Source organism: Echinops telfairi, unplaced genomic scaffold, assembly GCF_000313985.2.
Source record: "Echinops telfairi isolate 266 unplaced genomic scaffold, ASM31398v2 ScPeMD7_31;HRSCAF=116, whole genome shotgun sequence".
NCBI classification, from domain to species: Eukaryota; Metazoa; Chordata; class Mammalia; order Afrosoricida; family Tenrecidae; genus Echinops; species Echinops telfairi.
In genome coordinates this window covers 22,819,225-22,841,424 of record NW_022103928.1, presented here as the reverse complement: position 1 = coordinate 22,841,424, position 22,200 = coordinate 22,819,225, and the positions used below count along the sequence as shown (strand labels likewise).

Genomic DNA, 22,200 nt, shown 5'->3' with positions numbered 1-22,200 from the left:
CTCAATATGAGTTTTCATAATTTTTAGGTAATTTTTCAGTATTTTACATTATTATATATGAGTCATATATTATTGCATCTATAAATTCATTACACATATGAACTATGAATACATACATTTCTTTTCTGTATAACTTTTGCTTTTTCTTGGAGTTGATCCTTGCTATTACTTTTCTTTGACATGGGTTTTCTACATATGGAACATAATTCCTCCCAAATTCCATAGCAGTACTGTAACATCCCTGGTGATTTTACTTTCCATGGTCAGACACATCATACTCTATGAGACCCATTCTCTTCTAGCGATTCCCTTTCTGACAATGCCCACCTGATTTTTATTTCCTGTTAAAATCTAGACTAATTGCTCAAATCCCACTCTGTAGATTCTTTCTACTGCAATCCTGGGAATTACCTTTGCTTTTCTTCTGGATAAAACCCTGTGTTTACTGGATCTCATATATTCCTTTTTCTTGATCTATTCCTTCATTTTTGTGGAGAACATCTTCTAGATCAGTGGTTCTCAACCTGTGGGTCAGGACCTCTTTGGGGGTTGAACAACCCTTTCACAGGGGTTGCCTGATTCATAACAGTAGCAACATTATAGTTATGAAGTAGCAATGAAAGTAAGTTTATCGTTGAGGGTCACCCCAACATGAAGAACTGTATGAAAGGGTCGCATCATTAGGAAGCTTTAGAACCACTGTTCTAGATGTTTTAAGGGAAAGGATGTAAATAAATTAAAAATTTGTTATCTTGCATATCTTCAGAAATCTTTATATTCTGTATTCATTCGATTGATTGGATGAGTTCAGAACTCTAGGTTGAAAATCACTTTTGCTTAGATTTTTGCTGGTCTTCTAGCACTATCTAATGTTTGTTATGAAGTCAAATGTTATTCTTATTCTTAATCCTTTGTGTGTGACCCCTGGGATTTTGTTTATTTTAATCCTGGAAGCTTAAAGAAACTTTTCTTTATCTCTCCTGCATTGACATTTCATGATGTTAAATCTTTTACATTAATTGTTCTGGGTATATGAGACATCGTTTCAATCTGAAAACATTGTCTTTCAATTTTGAGAAATATTACATCTCTTTAGTCTCTGTTTTCTCTAGTACATCATTTTGGACTTCCTTTACTCTGATCTCCAACATTTTAAACAACTTTTAATACTCTTCATATCCATCCTATTTTAATCCCTCAGGTTTCTTCTTTTTACGTGTTGTTTTCGTATCTCTGGAGGGAGACAATATAACGTAGAGTTTCAAAATAACTATATTTAGTTATGCTAATAGTGGGCATTCACTCAAAACTTACCAGGCGGATCAGTGACAAGACCAATGGGGGGTGGGGGAAGGCAAGGGGGGGGGGTAGGAACTCGGAAAATAAGAAACAGACTCATATCAAACCAGATACTGGAGTTATGAGCCATACATTAAAATTTTTTTTGATTAATATGTTTGATAAATTAGATAACAACATAGAAAATTTCAGCTGAAGAATGAAAAGTCTGAAAAACACAAGTGGAAATTCTGGAATAAAAAAAGATATCTGAAATTAAGAATGCCAAAGTATACTGTTGTCAAAATGTTGTACCCTAGAAAGTTGAATTCGCAGCAGATTTCTGACAGATTTTCACAACAGCTAAAGAGCTCCTGCTGTGATTGTTTATATACAAAAAAACATCTCATGGGATTTGATTTCCTGGTTTGGAGGTTTCAGGTTATAGCAAGTAGTATGAGTTATCCCAGTTAATTGTCCTGAAATAATGTTTAGTGCTTTTGCTTTATCTTCTAGTTTGTTGCACCGTGCCTGGGGTCTTAATAGCTTGGAAGAGACTATAAAAGGCATGCAAATTGGACTCTATTTACCTGGAACAACAGAGAAAGAAGTAGACAGGAATCCACCACATCACTCACCCAATTCCAACTCAGAGTGACCCCATAGAGGGTCTTTGAGACTGTAAATCTTTATGGGAACAGATAATCTCATCTTTCTTCCATGGAGAAGTTGGTGGATTTAAACCACTGACCTTGTGGTTAACAGTGCAGTGCTTACCTCACAGTGCCACCAAGGCTCCTTAGAGCCCGGAATTGCAGGAAGAATATAGAATGTGTGGCTAACACATGAGACCTGAAGAACTGGATAGTGCTTCAGCTATCATTACTGAATGTTTTAATCAAAGATTCTAAAGAAGAATCCTGATCTAAAGGAAAGTTGCAGAACCTAATTTCAAATTCCCATAGACTACAGAGTTTCTGGAGTTACTGACACTGGATAAGACCCTGAAACTATTTCTCAGAAATAATCTTAAGCCTACAATTTCAGATGCTTTCTTAAAACTTAACAACAATTTGGCTTAACTAGTAAAGAATGTCTACCATAAGCATCGCTCTCTTTTAAGAACCAGCCCTATGAGAAGAAACTGACAATAGCAACTAGAAAGATCGGAGAGGACATTTAGGGGCAACACGCTCAGGTAATGGAGGAGGAACACTGCTGAAAGGAGGGTGAGGACGATGGCAGATGAGAGCATGTCCTCGGTGTCACTGGATTGTTCCTGGGCACATTGATGAATTGGTGTACGTGCGGCTGTGCATTCTCTCCATAACAACGATCACAAACACAAGGACAAAGCCCACAGAAGAATGAATGAATACTACAGTATAGAGTCAGTCACCTAGATAAAGGCTCAAAGAACCATCTGTCTAGATTCTCCAAGATACCGTCAGAAGAATGTTCAAGTCGCATTATTCAATAGCCTACACTGGATATACTGGGGTAAATATAGTTACCCAATGACCCACTGGATCAAAGTGAAAATAAGCACATTATGGCCATGGACAACCTGAAAGATGAATCTTACAAACAGATGGTTGTGAAAGAATGTGTACATGGAATAATATGTACTATATGATTCCACTGCTAAAACAATTCAATAACAGGTGGTGTTAGAAGTCAGGAGAGAGACTACATCTCAGGAGAAGAGAGAGGGTGGTGATGTGAGGGGGCTTCTAGGAGGCTTGTAATGCTTGGAATGTTCTCTCACTGGAGTGTGTTCACTTTATGGTAGTTCCTCAGTTTGCACACTTAATTATTTGCAAAAGTTTCTGTCATAAAATTTCATAATATAGTAACATTTATAGTAAATATAACATATTTCAATAAAATGTTTATTGAATTCAAGAACAAGCGACCTTTCCTATTCTCATTTTACAGATAATCTTTTCTCAACTCTGAAATAAATGACATACGAAGGTGCTTCAAAAAGTTCATGGAAAAACTCCATTATCCTTTAATGCTATTCTTCCGGAACTCTCTGAAGGCCCCCTGCGTTCCCTACCGTACGTTCCCCTGGGCTCCTTCTTCCATTTGCTGTGGTGTCTATCATATACCCAATGGGCCCGGTGTCAGAAGCTCTCTGGCTCCCTTCTCCAAGGAATCAATACAATCTGCTGCCTACTTGTACGGGTTTGAAGAGGAGGATGTGCTGCCCTATAGCAACCTGTGCAGAATTTTAATCTGTTTAGCCTTGCGCTTTTACCCTTAAATTCAGGTAGTGCCTAGGCCTGCCAATTCTTGGGGCTCAGTGGGGTTTTATTGTGAATCTCATTTGACAAGCACAAAGGGTTCAGCTTTCTCTGTTCTTCTAAGTCAGTTGTCACTCTCCAGTCCTACGGAAATGTGGGCACTTCTATCTGTTCGCGTCTCTCTCCCGTACTCTGTAACCTGATGGGTTAAAGTTCTTTTTATTCTTACATTATCATTTCAGTGAGGTTTGCGGAGGGAGCAGTGATAAAAAGATGTATTTTATCTGCCATGTGTGATCCCCACATTTCCTTACATTTCTTTTTAAAATATTAATTAGGTTATGATTCACCTCCAGTGCTCTGATATAGAATATACATATACTGTTAGGATTTTTGAAGTTTCTTATTAGTTGGGGACTACTGTTATTTTTAATGAAGTATTTTACTTTCTTGTAGAGCCTTTAAGTGGTACAAAAGACGAGGAGCCATCTGGCTCATGATCCCTTTGGCGAGCTCATAATGCACTACTGTGTTTTATTACCACATGGAACTTACAGTGTTCTCTCCACCGTGAGTCACGCAATGGTTTCTCTAACACTCATCTGGGTGGAGCACAGGTCTATAGTTCAGAATCAGTGTTTCTCAAGGTGGGCACTACCACCTCCAGGGCGGTGCTGGAATGATCAGATTGGGGAGAGGCTGCAAAAGCAGATCCCTACACTTTATTCTGGATTGTGGACTAGAGTACAAAAGGCTTTCATTGCCAGTATTTATTTATTTCTGAAACGGCGGTGGTAGGCCAGATCAGTTTGGGAACCTATCGTCTATCTCCAACTTCTAAGAAGTCACCTTTGCCATCTTATGTGTAGGTCTGCTTTCTAGGCTTCTAGAAAAATTCATTTGGTTAAGAACAATCCCAGGCAGAAATCAAAGATAAGCATCTGATTCTTTCAATCCTGTCAGTTGTTTCAACTCTCATTAGCAAGAGAGTTTTTGATGTCTTCTGGATTCCTGATAGCCGAGATGCCTGCACAGTATATTCCTTAATTATAGGATAACTAACCTCTTTCCAGTTTCTCAAGAAATAAAGAGGTACAATTCAACTCTTCCCCCTATTTTAACATGACCCCTAGAAAAGTAAATTGATGTCTCCCAAGGGACCTTATGAAATATATACAAAATGATAAGATAGTACAGAGTCTTGCCTCTCTACTCAGGATTCAGCCAAGTGTTTACCTATTCTCCCTCGTATCACGTCCCCTGGGCCCCATGAATCAGACACTGCCATGCCAGACCTTGCTCAGGAGAGGGAACCACGAGGAAGCCTGCATTGCGATGAGGGCGGCAGGAAAGACGTCCAGCTTTCAGGAGCAGCAGCAATAGAAAGGCTACAGTCTCGCACCGAGCACTACGGTGTGATTCCTAGAGTCTCTGCTCCGTAGCCATTGCTATGGGGGGTGCGGGTGGGGGGAGCGTCTTCCCTGGAGTGGTCCTGTAGTGAGGCTAGATCTCTCCTGGGCTGTAACCTCCACACCTGTTTCTCTGGGTCACCTTGAGATTCTATATTTCCTTAAATAAATTCCGTTTCTCTTTCAACCACCTGGAGAGGATTCTGTCATTTGCAACTAGGAATCCTGAGAAGTTCAGATGGCAAGTTGTGCGTTTATACTCAAATGAAAAAAAACCCCAACAACCACAAAAAAGGAAACCTTAAGACATTTTGGTGACATTCAGCATAAGTAAAAATAAACATGTGACCCGTGGGGGAAAATGAGCATGATTATAGACAAATTTAACTCAGTAGACATGAAATCAAACTGCTTATACCAGGCACTCCTACTATCCAAAGGCATGTCTAATTTTAAAGCACATCAGAAACTTTGAACATCTTGACAGCAACGTGAACATACCATCTTTGTCAGCAGTGTCTTGAGGCTTTGCTTTTAAAGTGAAGATCTTGCGTAGCTTACAGGTAGCCGAGACAATAACCCCATCCAGTGACTGGAACACCGCTCCCTTGAAGATTTCACTGGTGAAAGCTACCAAGTCAATGCACAGATTGCACCACTGAAATAGAGAGTGGCAAAAAAGAGTCATTACCTTCCACAATCACATACATGACCAAGTTATTTATACAAGAGGGTACCCCCACAAAAAACGCCCTGCTGGCCAGAGCTTTCCTAGTATGCATTTTTCCTGCTAGGAGTCGCATCACCTGGGAAGGTTCTCTCTGGTCACAGTGAATTTTTTTGTGGAAGCAATTTCGCTCAAACCTATTTTTGTAGTGGCTGATTTAAAAGAACAGTGTGTGGCTGTGAAATTTTGTTTCCTGCTCTGGAAAAATGCTCCAGAAACTTGTGATGTGGAACACAACGTACAAGGGGAGCACGATGGGGAGAACGTCAAGTGTACGAGTGCTTTCCTGCTTTCAAAAAAGGTGAAATGTCGACTGATGCCAAACCTCGTTCAGAACACCTGTCAACTTCCCAAATGGATGAAAACAACAACAAAATTTGTGCACTTGTGCTTGAAGACCAAAGACTGACCACTGAATACACGGGGAAGTTACCTGGACTACCTTGAGCTCAGTTCAGCGAATTTTAACCGAAGATTTGGGAATGAGAAGGGTAGATGCGAAATTTGTGCCTTGGGTTCTGACTGACCAGCTAAAAGAGCGTCTAGTGGAAACACGCCAAGCTTTGAAAGAACAACTCTGAAGTGACCCTGACTTTTTCCCCAAGGTCATTACTGGTGACCAGATATGGTGCCATTCTTACAACTCCAAAAGCAAACATCAATCAAGCCACTGGAAGCCACCATCGTCACCTTGCCCCCCCCCCCAAAAAAAAAAGCTCATCAAATGAAATCAAAGATCAAGAAAATGCTCATTTGGTTTTTCTGTGTTTTTTGATGTGACGGAGATAGTGCATTTGGAGTTTGGTCCACCAGATCGGCCTGTTAATCAAACTTTCTATTCAGAGGTTCTGAAAAGATTGCTTAACAGTTTGCAACAAAAAAGGCTGACTTGTGGCAGATGGGGGTCTGGTTTTGCCACCACGACAATGCACCTGCTCACACAGCCATCTCAGTGTGCCAGTTTTTGGCAAAAAACCCCAGCATGCCTCTTTTGCCCCACGCACCTTATTCACCTGACCTTGCTCTGCGTGGCTTCTTTTTGTAACCGCGAATGCCGAGGGACACGAAAGGACAGCAATGTGATGAAGTAGAAGAGGTGAAGAAACGAGGGAGGTGCAGTCAGCCATCCCTTCATTTCAAACAGATGAGTTTGCAAAACGTTCCCACGAATGGAATTGCAGATTTGACAAATGCATTCATTATATTGGAGAGTACTTTGAAGGCAATAAGGTTGTTTGGTAGAAAACAAAACAAAACAAAAAAAAACGGCTTTGGGGAAAAAATTCTGGGTTTTGGGGGCACCCCTTCATATATAGCAAGTTCAGAGTTGAGAAAATTATCTGGCTCACACACTCCAAACCTCATTTTCCTGTTTCCATAAATCTTTCTTGGTTTTGGCTTCAAATTTCTTAGAAATTGCTATGACTCATCATAACCTGCGCTACACACATGGGTCATGTCACCATGCGCCTCCATCATGCGGCCCGGCTGGTGATGACAGTCTGCAGGCAGTGCGCTGGTAGGAAGCTAATTGTAGGTGCGTTAGACCACTTAAATCTTGAAAATCAGGGATAAGAAGCCAATCGTTCCATCAAGGGGTCTAATTTAATCACAATTAGCCACTTATATTTGTTAAATGTAAGAGGAAAAATGCGTGGATGAAAGTAGAAGCTGGGTTTAAATTGTGGCCAGTCCTGTCTACTTATAACCAATTATCCTATTGTACAGAAATAGATTCTTCTAAAGAATTTGTAATAATGCCTGGTATTTGCCAGTTTTAAAAGTACACTTGTTGGGGCTAATTTCTGCCCATTAAACAATTAGGTACCTCAATACTTCATCAAACGAGTTCTCTAAATGGTCTGACTGAATTAAAGGAAAGGAGAAAATAATTATTTAGTAAGAAATTAAGATATGTTTAAGACTGGAGGACAAAAGTAGGAAAAATAATTTTTGAAATGAAAAGCTGTATTTGAAACAGTCTGGGATTCTTTTAAAATATCAAGCTCTTCAATACTTTGTTTAGAAACACAGTTTACCTAAGGATCACTTTATAAATTTAGCAGAATTTAAAGCTATTTTCACTTGATAAAGAACATTATAGTGCTTTTTTTTTAAGGCAAACATTTTCTATTTAGAAATGTTCCTTTTAATATGTAGGAGAACCTAAGGTTGTTTTTATGGTAGAAAAGTAAAAGACCTGACAGTGAATTATTGATACGTAAGAAAGATTACTTTCTTTGTAGATGCCTCCAGAGTCACATTACATTCCCAAGGCACAGGATACTTTGCTGGCATAGATGAGTGCGAACTGCCAGTGCTGGATCAGCTGGTTGAAACATTTCAGCGGGCATTCCTTAAAATGCTGGTACCTTATTTTCGCTAATGACTTCACAGCAGCTTGGACTTTTTCTTCAGTAATACTGGCTCTCAATAATATGCTATCTCTTGAAATGGTTGAATATGGTTAGTACAGTGACTCTGTGTACTCCTTCCATCTTCTTTAGATGCTTCCTGCATCAGTCAATATTTTGACCACAGAATTTTTGAATACTGCAATTCGAGGCTTCAGTTATTTAAGCTTGAGTTATGCTAAGCCTGTTGTTCCATTTTGTTTTTCTAACTCGAACTCTTTGCACATTTCATTTTAGTACTTTATTTTCTTGAGCTCCCTTTTGAATTTTTCTGTTTAGCTTTTTAATCATTTCTTCCATTTGCTTTATCTACTCTAGATAAAAATCAAATTTCAGGATCTCTTTTGACATCCACTTTCATCTTTTCATTTGCTGTCTTCACGTATGATGTTCTTGAAATCACTTCAGACTTGTCAGGTTCCGTCATTAGTATTCAAGGAGTCAAGTCTTTCTTGAGATGTCCACATGAGTATTCAAAATTCAGGTGGGATTTACTCCGGGTCATATTTTGGCTCTCTTGAATTAGTTTTTATTTTGTTCAAATTCAACTTAAACTTAACATATGAGCAATTCATGGACTATTCCACAGTTAGCTCCTGGCCTGGCTTTGGCTGCTGATAAGGAGTCTCTTTCACCATCTGGTGAAGTCCATGTGTATAGTTGCCATATATGCTGTTGAACCAGATATTTGCAATGAAGAAATCATTGGTCTTGCGAAATTCTTTCATGTAATCTCCAGATTCCTTTCTATTGGCAAGGTCATATTGTCCAACTATTTACTGTTCTTATTCTTTGATTGCAACTTTCCATTCCAGTTGCCAATAATTACCAATAAACCTTGAGGGCATGTTTGATTGATTTCAGATTCAAGAAGCTGGTAGAACTCTTAACTTTCATCATCATTAGTTTTAGTGATTGGTGCATAAATTTGAACAATAGCGATATTAACTAGATTTTCTTGTATGTGCATAGATATTATCCTATCACAGACAGCACTGTACTTCAAGATAGATGTTAAAATGAGCTTTTTAATAAGGAATGCCAATATCTTTCTTCTGTAATTTGCCATTCCGGGCATAATCAAGCATGTGATTGTTGGATTCAAAATGACCAATACCAGTCTATCCCAGTGCACTAATGTCTAGGATATCAACCTTTATGCATTCTGTTTAATTTTAATGACTTTATATTTTTCTAGAGTCATACTTCATACATTTCATGTTCCAATTATTAATAGATGCTTGCAACTGTTTGTTCTCATGTTGAGTCATGTCCCATCACCAAATGAAGGTCCAGAAGGCCTACTCCATCCAAATCATTATGATTAACTCTACTTCCTCAGCCATATTTTGAGTGCCTTCTGACTAAAGGGGCTCATCTTTTGGTATTATCTTTGACAATGTTCCCTTGCTATTTATAAGGGGTTCAGTGGCTAATCGCTCAGAAATTGACCGTTTTGTAATCTATTCTTAGTCTGGAAATTCCAGTGAAACCTGTTCATTTTGGGTGACCCTGCTGGCATTTGAAATACAGATAATATAGCCTTCATCATCTGGGTCACACACAAGCAACCAAATGGACAGAGATGTCTCCATTACGTGTGTGAGTGTGTGTGTGTGTGTGTATGTAACAACAGCAGCACTGCAGTGTGTGTGTGTGTGTCACAACAGCAGCACTGCAGTGTGTGCTTGTGTAACAACAGCAGCACTCCAGTGTGTGTGTGTGTGTGTGTGTGTGTAACAACACAGCACTCCAAGGAAAGCAGATCTTGCAAAGCCAGGGAAAGGTGAGTTTACCAGAGCTTGTAGAGTCAGCGCAGTTCTGTCTCTTACTTGAACTAAGGAAGGATCTGTTCCTTATAGAAGCAGTTCCTACCTGTTCAGTAATCCATGTCTCCCTCCCAGTTCCTACCCCCATCATGCAAGCTGTCTCTTCATAAAACAGCCGGCTCAGCTCCAGGTGAGTGCTCTCCCGGAGTCCTCTGACACTCTGTATGATTACAAAGTACTTCTCAAAATAACTCACTGCCCTCAAGTCAACCTTTCAGGACAGAGTCGAAGCGCCCCTTCTGAATTCCAAGGTTCTACATCTTTTTCGTTTCAGAAAGTCTCTTCCTTTCCCCTGGAGCTGCTACTGGGTTCAAGTTTCTGACCTTGGAGTTAGCAGCCCAACATGTAAGCTGCATCCTCGATATTTCTCTAAAGGTCCTAACACCCCACTCCAACTGGCCACATCATGAAACCTAATTGTAACCTTGAAATAGTTCAGGAATTTTGAACAGGAAATTACAATATTCCTTTCTTTAATCTATTTAGCAAGTCACTTTAGATAAGCCCTGATGACGACTTCTTTTTTTAATAACTCATCTGAGTTTTTGTTGGTTTTGCAAATATACACAGCAGACATATACTGATTCGACACTTTTCTATCTATCAGTGAAACGACGTTCTTCGAGTTGTGCAACCATTTACTGTCTATTTTCAAACCGTTCCTCCCCTTTTAACAAAAACTCAATAGCCTCCCAAATTTCCTATCTAATCTTCTGAGTGGCTGTTCTTCATTTGGTCCCAGAGAGATAGTTCTTTGAACACAGGCTCAAAGCACACACGTTCAGTAGTTAAGATAGCCTATTTGGTTTTGAGCAGACTTTAGGGGGATGTTTTTGCTTAAGGTTTACAGATTATTCCAGGAAAATAGTTTCATGGGTTTAGCCAGCTATTAAAACTGCTTATGTATGAACAAACACCTCACAGAATTTGGATCCTAGGTATGAGGGTTTAAGGTCATAGTTTTGAGGTGACATCCCAGTTCATTGGCCCAATGACACGTGCAGTGCTTCTGTTCCACCTCTTAGCTGCTGTTTGGAATGCTCCAGCCACTCTGCAGAAAACAGACGCGCAGTGTGCTTCCATCAGGAGGAACAGCCTGGGAAGTCCCACAGGGCAGTTCTGTCCTGCCTACGGGGTCGCTGTGAGTTCAACTTCTAGGCGGATAGGGTTTTTGTTGGTTTTATCGTTCCAACCCTGTAAAGATGCCTCTTAAGATTTTTTTTATATTGTTTTCCATTCATGTTGGCATTATTTTTCCCTTTCATCATTGTTCCCTTGTATATAATGCCTTTTTTCCTCTGGTTGCGCTTAATATTTTAATTTTATCATTGCCTTTAAGCAATTTGATTATGATACACAGTGGTTAAGTGCTTGGCTGCTAACTGAGATGTTGGTAGTTCAAACCCACAAGCTGCTCTGTGGAAGAAAGGTGAGGAGGACTGCTTCCAGAAAGATTTGCAGCCTTGGGAACCTTGTACAGCAGATCTACTCTGCCCTGTGGCGTTACTCTGAGTCAGAATCAATTGGATGGCAATAGCTTTACTGTATGGTGTGGTTTATGTGGGGTGTGCAGCATATGTGTGCTCATTCAATTGAAAATTTGGTGAGATGATTCGATCTGTGGCTATATTTTTAAGTTAAAAAAATGTTAAGCTCACGTCTCTAAATTTTGTTCTTCCCAATCTCTCTTTGTTCTCCTTCTGATATCTCACTTAAACACCAAGCAGACCGGTGGGCACTGTTTCCACAGGCCACTCAGGTGCTGCTTATGCCTCATCTTCCTCCTTTCCCCGCTCCGTGCTTTAGTGTGGATAGGCTCTGTATCCCGGCCTTCAGTTGTACTGGTTTGCCCCACTGGCTAACCTAGCAATAAGCCACTCAGTAAAGTTTAGATGTTATAATTTCCAGTTCTGCAATACCCATTATTTTCCTATCTATTGAGGTTCCGTATTTGTTTCTTCATTGTGTTCATACTGTCTTTTAAATGAGTCAACATACTTATAACAGCAGTTTTCAAGTTAGTGTATGTTCATTCCATCAATTTTGTACTGGCTAGGGTCATGTTGTCCCACTTGCTAGAATTTTTCATTATATGATAGAGAGTGTAGATATTATATTGTTGAGCTTCTGCTTTTATTGTCCTCTTCAAAAGAGTTTAAATATTGCCCCTGAAGGAAATTTATTTATTGGCAGGTCACCTTTACCTTTTCGATACAGGCTTTTATAGTCTTAGGTCACATCAACAGTGGCTTATCTCCAGAATGAAATGAGCCCATTTCTTAATTATTTTCCCTTTCTAGAATTTCTTCTAAATCTCTTCAATGATGTCTATTCCCTGTGGCCAGACCTTGAATATGGCCCCAGCCCTGTGTAAGCCTCTACTTGCTTATCCTGCCTATTGTAATGCATGCACAGATGGCCAACGACCAAAGATTCTAGAGCAGGGGTTCTCAACCTTCCTCAGGCCGCGACCCTTTCATAGAGTTCCTCATGTGGTCATGACCCCCCATCTATAAAATTATTTTCGTTGCTACTTCATAACTGTCATTTTGCTACTGTTATGACCCCTAAAAAAGGGTCGTTCAACCCCCCCACGGGGGTCGCGACCCACAGGTTGAGAACCGCTGCTTCAGAGGAACCTGGCACAAAGTTTTAGAGTTCCTTTTCTCAGGTTCTCTGATTTATAAATTCTGGTTCTTCGGTATTCCTAACATCAATCTCGGTCTCAATTTAGCGAGCCTACCATGCTGTGCTTGGGTTCCTGTCCCTGTCACCAGAATGCGTCTTCAGAAAGCTTGGGACGATGGAGCTCAGCTCGTTTGTTTCCTTCTTAGGGAGCTTCCCATTGCCTAATGGTTGAAAACTGTAATTTCAGAGGCACCCCCCACCCCCTCAGCTTTAAATTCAGTTATAGTAGGAAGGACCATTTGGTGCTATAGCTACTCTGTCATGGTCATTAACAGAAGTCTGAGCATTCATATAAAAGTTTAAAATCCTACCGGACATGCCCTGTTGGTGACACACCTACTTTGCCACTTCTGAGCTCTCGATGAGCTCAGTGCCATGTTCCTCAGTGGTTTGTCAAGGACTCTTCTACTGCATTTTCTCTTAGTTCTGTTTCCCACTTCTACCGCCTTGCTATTATCCTATTCCAGATTCATCTGGAGCTCCTGGGTTTTAGTCTCTCCATCTTCATCTCACACTTCCTTTTCTGGGATAAGCACCACATCATGAAATTTTTTGACATTTAAACTTAAAAGAAAAACAATATTTAGAAGACTATAAGCCACCAGTGGAGTGGACTGATGGCTTTCCAAGTCTTTCCAGGTTGTATCTAGCCTTCCTTTCCAGCCTTGCCATTCTGTATATCTCTACCACATATCCAATTAAGAGGCCAAATGTGATCTGAACTCTCACACTTTTGTGTTATTATCAGTGACTATAATGCTCTCCCCAAGATATTATAAAAAAGGCCACTGATGTTTCACAATTTAGCACAAATATCTCCACTGTGACAACCCCCAACTCGATCAGACAAGTCTGCTTTTTTTCTGGCAGCACTTGGTTCATAAGAGAGTTGGGTGTTTATCACAGCTTATGCTCATTAGTGGTTTGTATGTCTGCCCTGCTCTGTCATATTGTAATCTCCCTACGGAGAGAAACCACGTGTCATTCACCTTTGGATTCATATAATTTAGCACAAACCATGGCCTATTCTGAAGCGCAATAAATATTTGAAATGAACTGTAAGTTCAGAAGTTTATCATGATATCACATTCACAAGTCATTTAACAGAGTCATGTCTAGAGAAAGTAAACAGTATAATAATGACAATATCAACTAATATTTATGAGCTTGGCACTGTCCTAAGTAATAACTAATTTCATCCTACCAGTTGCCCTAGGAAGCAGGTTCTGTGGTTGATGACATTTGATAGAGCCTAAAGCACAGGGAGATTAACTGACTTTCCCAAAAGCCCTTAGGTGGAAAGTGAGAGAACCAGACTTTGAACCTTTCACAGGGGTCACCTGATTTATAACAGTAGCAAAATTACAGTTATGAAGTAGCAACAAAAATAATTTTATGGTTGGGGGGTTACCATAACACGAGGAACTGTATGAAAGGGTCACGGCATGAGGAAGGTTGAGAACCACTGCTCTCTAGTCTTAGTTCCAAAGACCTCCTGGTGGTGAGGTTGGGAACACACTAACAAGGATGTGATGTTGGTTACACACTAAGATGGCAAGGTTAGCAGTTCAAACCCAAAAGGCTCTCTCCTGGTTAAAGCTGATACTCTCTGCTCCTGCAAAGATGTCCAGCCTCAGAAACTGTATACTGTGTCATCGTGAGTAAGAATCAACTTGATGTCAGTGGGCTTGGGTTTGATTTGGAGTCCAGTTCTTGTACCCAAGTTGTAATCCTAAGAGTATTCTGCCTGTTCATGTCATTTGATAATGGAGTGATTCTCAAGTTCAGTAATCATTTGTTTCCCAGGACAAGCTTCTCTTGAACTAGTTGTCGCTACTTCACATTAATTCAGGGCAACCTAGGAAGGCGTGTAATGCTCTTTCCTCTACATCTCTTCAACTCTCACATTAGATTGGCAGGCAAATAGACAGAGAAAATCAGATATTTCAGAGAGACCATCAGATGCATTAGATAAAAACATATGTAAACTTTCCAATAAACCAAACCAACCCCAAAGAAACCATTCACTGCCACTGACCAGCCAATCCTGACTCATGGCAACCCCTGGTGGCATAGAGGTTACGTGTTGGGCTGCTGACTGTAAGGCTGGCAGTTGGAAAGTACCAGCCGATCTGTGGCAGAAAGATGAAGCTTTCTATTCCCATCAAAAGGTACAGTCTCAGAAGCCCAAAGGACCAGGAGTTGGAACGGCCGGGAGGCAGTGAGAGAACCCTGTACATTGTATTGATAGTTCCTTACTTACTTTCGGGCAAACTACCTAATAACATTAAAATTTGCAATGGGTTCTAGGCTATAAATATTTCATCAAGAGGCATTCTCTAATTGTTTCTTATGTGTATTTGTTAATGGCTTTGTATCGAAGTAAATCTGCCTCTTCCATGGTTTTATTTTCACACAATGACATTTAAGTAACTAAATACTGGTAAAAAGCAAAACCTTCTAAATCATTGGCTCTCTGGGAAAAATTATCTTTGAGGGCAGTTTATAAAAATATAATACCAGAGGCTCAGTTTGTAATAAGAGTTATAACATATTCCATCAGAGTTATGGTTCAAGAAGGTATACTTCTAAAGAATAATTTTATTCATTTAAATGACAAATACTGGGTCTTTGAGTAGGAAAGCTTCCTAAAGAGTTTGGCATTGTAATTTATCATGCCATTTTGTTGTATCTGCAAAGAATGATTTATTCTGAATGATATCTCATAACTGAACTTCCTATTCAAACGGAATTAAATTCACTGTACATTAATACATACTTTGGTGGCAAGACATTAGCGCTCATCTGACACTATCCCCAACTAATTGAAGTTACGGTAAAGAGAAGTAAGATTGATTCCAGTGAGTCTTCCCTAAGTGGGTACCTCCATTGTTTAATCTGCCAGTTATTAATTTCTGAAACAGTTCTTGCCATTGCAAGCCTAAGTTAAAAGTATAAATTGTTACAATTTAAGTTAATTCTTCATAATAAAGAATAACACACACAATAAATTTTTTATGTGAAAGATTAATGGTAACAGGAAGAGTGGTGGCCTACATCTAGCAACTCAGATTGGTGTGGTTATGAGAATATTAACTTTATTTGATACCCCTGGCTTTACAACCAAGGCAAAGTGGGCCATAATTGCTTTCTGGTCTCAATTTTAATACTTAGAAACCATCTAACACGGCGCTCCAAACCATCTTCGATGGATAAGGGATTCAGCATCTGAACCAAGAGGATGAGTGAAGTTTTATTTGGAAGGCCTTCTCTGTAATGTCCCAATGACGTACTCCGATAACTGATGACTTGGATCTAGTTTAAACGGAGCCCTGGTGACACAGTGGATCACGCGTTTGGTTGCTACCTGTGTCAAGTGCACCAGCTGCTTCACTAGAGAAAGATAAAGCTTTCTACTCCCTTAAAGCCGTACAGTCTCTGAGACCCACAGGATAGTTTCACTCAGTCCTATACACTTACTATGAGTTGGAATCAATTCAATGCCAGTGAGTTTGTTTTGTTTTGGTTGAATCTAATTTTGAGTTTTTATGAATGTTTGGTACTAAACTGGTTTTCAAAAATTGTACTCCAAACAGAAAGGAGCCCTGGCCGTGGGTTACAAATTGGTTTGTTCATCACACAGCAGTTCAAACTCATCAGCTGCTTCACAAGAGAACAATGAGGCTCTCTGCTCCTGTAAAGACTTAAGGCCTCGGAAACACAAGGGCCACACTACTCTAGCTTACCGGGTCAGAGTCAAAATCGACCTGATGGCAGTCAGTTTGGTGTTGAGTTTTTCGGTGTTTTTTTTTTCCCATTTATTTTTTTAACTCCTAACAGAAACCATTCATTTCTCCCACAATTCAGCCCCTATTTGTTAAGGGGCCACCCATCTCCAAGTTCCTCACACTGGAAATGTGAAGCTATCTTTGATTCTTTTCCTTCACCTCCACCGACAGAAGCAGCAAGCTCAGTGGACTTGAAAGAAATGGTCAGCATGCACCAGCAGTCTCTCCTTCGTCCCCTGCTCTGCCTCCTCATGCACCCACCACAGCTATATGCGAACTGAAGGTACCACTGGCCTTCCGGCTGCCATGTCCCACACATACTTGCTGATGTTGACTGTTCTCCCCTGGCGTCTGTGGGACAACACTCTGCTCTGCATCACTTTCTCATTGTTATCTTGTCTTCTGCATGGACTCTTCTGCCTCTCCGATGCTTTTAATTGGGTGTGCCCTTGCAATCTCTCTTTTAGCAAATACATTTTTGATAGTCTATCCTCTTGAGAAAGCATACATAACTGGGTCACACTTTCTTTAGGACTCCATATCTGTGTACCTCAAAAAATCTCAACCACAGGTCTCATAGACCCCTTGGTCAACATGCGCAACATCCCTGTCTGCCTCTGTCTTCTAGTTTCATTCTCCGGCTTTAGGACCTCATCACTGTTATTCACATCATGCATTCATCCATTTACTTAACCCAGACTTGTAGTAAGAACCCGAAAAGGAGCCCGTAAACTGTTATAAGCACTGGGGATGTAACAGTGCTTAAAGAGACAGAAGTCTTCTTCTCATGGAGTTTACTTTCTTGTGACTGCGGCAGTGGCTTTACAATGGGCCCTCTGGGTTTCTAGTCTTGCCCCTCTCACCAATCTTCCACAGAGGGTTCTACATAAAATGCAAGTCTGAGCATGCCACTTTCTGTGGTAAACGCTCCAGTGGCTTTCTCTTGTGGGATGACATCCACGCTCCTTGGCTAGAATACAAGACTGCCCCTGCTTACCTTTCTAGCCTCATACTTGTCCACTATTCTCATCTAATCTTCAGCCATACCAGATTATTAGAGTTAACTGCATCCACCAAAAAGTTACATTTAATATCACTCTAGGAATATTAATATCATTTGAACATGCTTCTGTTGTAGGGATATTCATCTCTACTTGTTTTTTAAAAATTGTTAGAGTTTTGTTGCCATATAGTTAACATATCATACAATTTAATGGTTTAAACATTAAAAAGAGTTGTGCAATCGTCACCACTACAAAAGGGAGAACCAATGACAAGGTGTTAACGTTTAACTAAACTAAATTAGCATTGATCTACTTTCTAATACATTCTGTCTGACAGCAAGGCTATTTATATCCCTGGTCAATGGTGAGAGGGGTCTCTCTGGAGGTATAGCCCACAAGGGGACCCTGCAAATATATTTTTGGCTTTTAATTGTTATCCATGGCCTTCTGCATACCAGCTAATCAGAATTTAAGCTTCTAATACCAATCCCTCCTCCAGTCTTGGATTTTATTATTTACAAGCCTTGGTCACACTGGCTGGTGTGTTTCTTTCATGTGGACTTACCTGATATCTCACTTAGATGGCTGCTGTTTTACAACAAACCTTTAAGATTTAAGACCCCAGATACTATTCTTTCTGATAGCTGGGCACCATCTGAACTCTTTACCATAGTTTGTTATAGTACCCATATCCTCATTAATCTCTCCATAGGAGCAACTACTTATGCCATAAGAACAAATTGCTCTTAGATTTGGGCTATGATTAAGCATGAGCTCGAAATCTATTCATATATCTATGGCTTATATATGCCCCCAGGTGACTTGAGAGACATCATTTTCATTTTATTGGGGAACTCTCCCCTGGGGCATATGGCAAATCTATTGACAGTATCATTCATTTAGCCAGTGATACAGAATTTAAAATACTGTTGAGAAAAGTAAAGTATGCATGTGTAGGGCAGCTTTTTGGGCTAAAATACATGGATTGTTAACTTATACAGATTAAGTGATTAGATACTTTTTATGCAATTAGGATTGAAGATAGGGCAAAACTTTCAATAAGGCTCACTCACAGAAGTAGAACAATGCCTGCTAGCCTGACATGTCATAAGAAAGCAGAGTATGACCATCGGAAATATATGGTAGTCTTAAACCGCCATTTATTGGGAGCCTTCAACCAAAGTCCAATTACTTCCAAATCCATAACCTTGGGATAGTAGTCATCTGCTTCTTCTCACACTGAGATGTTTTCATTTTGTTAAGTCCAAGGAAGCATTTCAGTTCCTTTAATCTGCTACAGGTATGTTTAAGGTAAAGTCCAATTCACTTAGCTGGGTTTCCAAGTAGGATCCTTCTGGTGTGGGCTACGAAGGACCTTCTGTAAAGTGTTTTTCCGGAGGCAGATTGCTTCACCTGGTTTGCCACCAACAGAAGTGAAAATCACCTTCTTGACACATACATGTCTCCCCAGCCCCTGCTTCTAGACTTGAACTTCCAGGAAGGTTCACCGAGCACCATTCTAAGAGTGACTCTTGATGGAGGCTGGCCATGGGATAGTGCTACAGAGCAGGAACTGATTGGTCTTTTTCTGACCACAGCTGAGGTCAGGCCTCCTCTATTGAAGTTATGTTTTCAGATATACAAATAAGGGGGTGATATGTGGATCAAGAGCAATAGGCGGACACACCACCTCATTGCTTGTTAGATGAGATTAGATTACATGACCTGAGCAGAGATCTGCCTTTGTGTTTATCCATCTAGTAGTTGTCTCGTACAACATTTGTCCTTTGTGATTGACTAGCTTCCCTCAGGGTGGCAGCAATCGAAGACGAGAGGTGAAGTAACGTTCGTAGCTTACACTCAGCATGGCTAAGATACAAACGGAGAGGCCCTCTTTCATTACGCAGTGCACGTTGGTAGAGCAGGAACCGCAGTGAGTGTGGGACACAAGGGCAGTGGTCTTGGAAGGCCCCCTGAAGTTAGACATGCCTACGGTGGGGCCTCAAAGGTGAATAAAACTCAATCAAACTCACTGCCATCGAGTTCATGCTACCGCAAAAGGACCCTAAGGAACGGGGTAGAACTGTTCCTGTGAGTGTCTGAGACCCTAAATCTTCACAGGCGTAGAAGGCCCCATCTTTCTCCTGCGGAGCAGCTGGTGGATTTGACCTGTGGGTCGCAGCCCAATGCCCAACCACCAGGACGTGAGGCCTCCTTACTAGAACCCCGCTAGAATATAACAACACTGTTTTATTTTCAGCTTCTTTATTTCTATGGTTATATTTTAGTTTTGGAAAATTAGGCTGGTTTTCTATGTATAAGAGTGAGACAAAGTTTTCTGCAAGACAAATGCATCTGAGCGCAGTGAGTTCGTTTCAAGGAAAGCACTGAGTTCCTACTAGCACAGGTAGTATACCACAGGGTCAAGTCATTACCAGAACCCCAAACCCACTGCCATAGAGTCCGTCCCAACCCACAGCAGCCCTCTAGCACAGAGCAGAACTGCTCCTTAGTATTTCTGAGACGTAAATCTAGAACAAATAAACTCCTTTTTCTCCCGCCTAGCAGTGGCTGGGCAGAAACTACCAACCTTTGGGTTAGCAGCCCAATACTTAACCCACAACACCACCAAGAATTCTTGAAGTCACGTCATTAGTACTGACATGACTGAGCTGGAGAAAGGCTGGCCAGTTGATTCAGGTTCAAACTTCTCAGCCTTATTACCTGCTTGCCCACCCATCCTCCAAGTCTCAGAGGTTCTTCCCTAACTTATCTTAAGCTGAAGACTCCCAACAAGATGACTGACACAACGGCTGCATAAGGAGCTCAAATCTAACAATTGTGAGGACTGTACAGGGCTAGGGGATGCTTTGCTCTGTTGTACATAGTCGGGTTACTATGAGTCAGAACTGATTCAAAGGCACCTACAACTACAGTAACAACATATAACTGATATCAACCTGATGTTTCCTTAAGGATGTCTTTTTATCTGAGAACAACCATGCTCTCCAAAGATGAACCACTTTCTGGCCACCATACATTTGCCCTGGTGGCACTGTGGGTTATGTGTTTGGCTGCTAACTACAAGGTGAGGAGTTCGAGCCCAGCAGCTGCTCTGCGGGAGAAAGACAAGATTTCCTATTCCTGTAAAGGGTCAGTCTCAGAAAGCCACAGGGGCAGTTCTGTCGAGTTCTTATAGGGTTTCTGTGAGTAGAAACTGACTTGATGGCAGTGAATCATTTTTTCAATTTTGTGATTTTACTCACACCACTTCTGCCTAGAATTTTTTTTGCTTCTCCAAAAAGAATTTTTTTTTGCTTCTCAATATCTATTGAAATCCTATGATCCTTCAATGTCCATGCTAAGCGCTATCTCTTTCATGAAGCCTTTCCTTAATCCCACAGTCAGACACCTTTCTTTTTCATGGTGCCAACAGCACTATCTCCATGGTGGTTCCTACCACAGATAGGGTCATACTTGTTGTTGTTAGTTGCCAACTACCCACTAAATGTTGCCCAGTCCTGAGCCAGCTCCACAATCACTGGTGTGCTCCATCGAACCCACTGTTTTGGCCACTGTGCATTTTTGAATGTTTACTGACATTGTCCTAGCATTCCATCGGACAATATTCCCCTCGTGGTGCTATGGATGGATGTTCAAATGATAATATGAGTATTCTCTCACCTAGTATATTTTAAGCATTTTCAAGGGAGAAATGCAAAGGGAATGGATTTTATTCATTTTTGTACTATCAGAGTGGGCCTATAATTAATGTTTGCCAAATTAAATTTAACACCTCAAACAACATTCATTTTATACTCACAATTTTGCGCTTGATCATGAAGAGTGGGATCTTTGCATGAAGAGGGGTTGCGGACAGTTCCTTATGGACTGTTGATAAATACAATCTTCTTTTGATGTTTCTTAAATCAGTAATCCTGGGAGAAAAAAGAGAAAGAGTCTCATCAATTTAATAGCCATTCTTTAGATAATCATCAAAAAGATAACAATTTATCATATAGACCCTTCCCGAAAGGGAGATCAAACAGAGAATTTAAGAATTGCCATTTTCTTTCAAGAAGCAATAAAATTTCTCCCTGAAATTCAAAGCACTCACAAGCCTGAATGTATAAATTCACTTAATATGCTAATTTATTTCAGTACTCTACACTACATTTCCACAGTCCTAAGGAAAAAAAATTCAATTTGTATGAGCTGAGAAAATGGCTAGCCTTTAATAACCATGCTTGTTCCAGCCCCTTAAGCTTGTGTTATCTTGGGACATACTGTCACCTACTAAATAGGAAAACATTACGGGTTTCTTTCCCTAAAAATGCACCTGTCATTTTATATAGGCTTTTTGTCTGCTTAGAGACAGGCCCAGAGCACTGACTGTCGGTTTCACTTCCTAAGCACATATCTTGGAACCAGAATTATAATACACACGTTTATTGCTCACTATTCAGGTCAAGCCACCCTGATACCAAGGACACTGAATTTGAACATCTTTAATAGATTTAGACCACAGCCATGATCACAAAGATTAGGTCTGCTTCAAATCAATAGAGGCTCATTTTTATGTTCTGCTTCCTTTAGTTTCAGAGGTAGTACAACAGGCATAACATCTCCAGGCTTGTCTCAGGCTGCAAGCTGCTAAAATGTAGAGCGGATGGTTCCCTAAAGATAGCATTTGTATCTGTGGACAATAATTAATTTCTCATGTATTTTTAGCAACTTGGTCTAAATGTACTATACTGCTAATGGACTATAATTAGCAATTCCCCGAGGAGCCAACATCCCATTCATATATAAAG

General features: G+C 40.4%; 1 protein-coding gene across 7 annotated transcripts in view; it reads right to left on the bottom strand.

The window, feature by feature from the left end:
- CFAP20DC (CFAP20 domain containing) overlaps positions 1–22,200 on the bottom strand; it is a 277,597-nt gene that overhangs the window by 142,772 nt on the left and 112,625 nt on the right. For all 7 annotated transcript variants that reach the window (XR_006680044.1, XM_045289987.1, XM_045289989.1 and 4 more), the window contains exons 5-6: positions 21,210–21,324; positions 5,438–5,594 (exon numbers count right to left, since the gene is read on the bottom strand). Coding sequence is in view for 6 of the 7 variants with exons in the window: in XM_045289987.1 (XP_045145922.1) it covers positions 5,438–5,594; positions 21,210–21,324 (272 nt within the window). In the remaining variant the exon portion in view is untranslated. The remainder of the gene's footprint in view (positions 1–5,437; positions 5,595–21,209; positions 21,325–22,200) is intronic.